The 2110-nt window shown below is 34.5% G+C and overlaps 1 protein-coding gene across 1 annotated transcript in view; it reads left to right on the top strand.

The window, feature by feature from the left end:
- Window positions 1-2110, top strand: part of LOC106883981 (dynein axonemal heavy chain 7) — a 137291-nt gene that overhangs the window by 73792 nt on the left and 61389 nt on the right. Inside the window, exon 39 of the mRNA XM_052971243.1 lies at window positions 97-265. Coding sequence (XP_052827203.1) covers window positions 97-265 — 169 coding nt within the window. The remainder of the gene's footprint in view (window positions 1-96; window positions 266-2110) is intronic.

Here is a 2110-nt window from a genome sequence, read left to right on the forward strand (position 1 = left end):
AATAATAATAATAATAATAATAATAATAATAATAATAATAATAATAATAATAACAATAATAATAATAATAATAAAGAATCTATTATTTTCTTCCAGATTATTTTCGTTGATGATTTAAACATGCCAATGAAAGAGACATATGGGGCCCAACCTCCTATTGAGCTGCTTCGCCAGTGGTTAGATCACTGGCAATGGTATGACCTGAAAGATGTATCTGCACTGAAGCTTGTTGACATTCAAATTATGGCAGCAATGGGACCACCAGGTAAATGAATGAAAAATTTAGAATATCAGTGTTTTTAATTTTTGTATGAATGATTGAAGATATATTATGTCTTCCAGAAAATAGGATTAGGTCTATTGAATTGGAAATTCTATCTAAATAGTTTTATTGATATAAATTATTATAGATATAAACATTAAATTAGATTAGACGCTTTGTAAATACAAATGTTTGTGTTTATAAGGAATCTACTTCAATTTAATTTATTGTTTATAATTGAAATTCTTAATTATTCTCAATTTATTATGTGTTATTAATGTTACTATACTTTTTTTAGCTTTTATCTTTTACTTGTTCAAGTCATTAGACTGTGGCCATGCTGGGGCACCATCTTGAGGAATGTTTTTAGTTGAATGAATCAACTCCAGGACCTGGTTTTTAAAATCTGGTAGTTATTCTATTGGTTTGTTTTGCTGAACTGCTAAGCTATGGACATGTAAACAAACCAACACCGGTTGTCAAGCAGTGGTGGGGACAAACACAGACAGGCAGATAGACAGACAGACAGACACGTACACACACACACACACACACACACACACACACACACACACACATACACACATGTCAGGCTTCTTTCAGTTTCTTATTTCTTTATTGCCCACAAGGGGCTAAACATAGAGGAGACAAAGGGATTAAGTCGATTACATCGACCCCAGTGCATAACTGGTACTTAATTTACAGACCCCGAAAGGATGAAAGGCAAAGTCAACCTTGGCAGAATTTGAACTCAGAACGTAACATTTCGCCCGGCGTGCTAATGTTTCTGCCAGCTTGCCGGCTTCTTTCAGTTTTTGTTTACCAAATGTATTCACGGGGCTTTTGTTGGCCCAAGAGTAACATTGGGAATTTCAGGCATGACAACTTTGTAAAACATATAATGGTCTTTATACAGCCTAGAGTTTAGCATTAAAAAAAATCAGAGACCCTGTTTGTCAGCCAAGAAAGAGATGACCACTGGAAGGAGGAAGGGGAAGAAGAAGAAGTCTCCATGAGGTTGCCCCGAAATCTCTGCTATTAGCTTCCTGCTTCAAAGCGATCCTAAAAAGTTTTTCGATGAAAATTTCTTGTTAATTTATACTCCAAACACCAACTTAATGATGACAAAGTTATTTTACTAAAGTCTTCTTTATTTTCTAACTTTGTTGAAACAAAAGACTGTGTATTTTAGAGTAAATAGATTATTTACATGAATATCTGTCAACGTTCTTATTCATTTGTTTTCTTTAATTTACTTTGTTGTCATTCATAGATCATAATAAATATATTTTCAGAACAATGGAGTAGCATTTTTCTCTTATTGTTTATCTCTGGTGCTCTTTCTTTCTTTTTTTTTTGTTCTATTTTTTTCCTTTTGTTTTATTTTTTCTCTATTGTTATTCTGGGATATTGTTTTTGTCTTTTATTCTTTGGTATTATTAAATAAATAAGTATCATTAATATGTTGAGAATCTATTCAATCCTGAATATCTCCTCCTCCTTATGGTGGCAGGATATAAATGGTGGCAAAGTGCTGGGCATACTCACAATGGGCAGTGATCAGAATATAAATGGAATGGTTGAGTAAAGGAAGAGAGAGATATAGATGGTGGCAAGAGCCAGGGTACACCCTTGAGGTTTGAAGGTCGTAATATAAGTGGCAGTATATTTCGAAAGGAGTGGGATTAGAGAGTGCAGAGGGGTAGGGAAGTGCGTGGTGAAAACCTGGGTATATATAGGGCTTTCCTATAAGGTGTTATCCACCCCTGATTGGAACTCTCCCGTATGACATGTACGCATGCTCAGTGACTTGCTTTAACAGTTGCAATCAGCTGAATGCACATTGCC

This window comes from Octopus bimaculoides, chromosome 10 (genome assembly GCF_001194135.2).
Source record: "Octopus bimaculoides isolate UCB-OBI-ISO-001 chromosome 10, ASM119413v2, whole genome shotgun sequence".
NCBI lineage: Eukaryota > Metazoa > Mollusca > Cephalopoda > Octopoda > Octopodidae > Octopus > Octopus bimaculoides.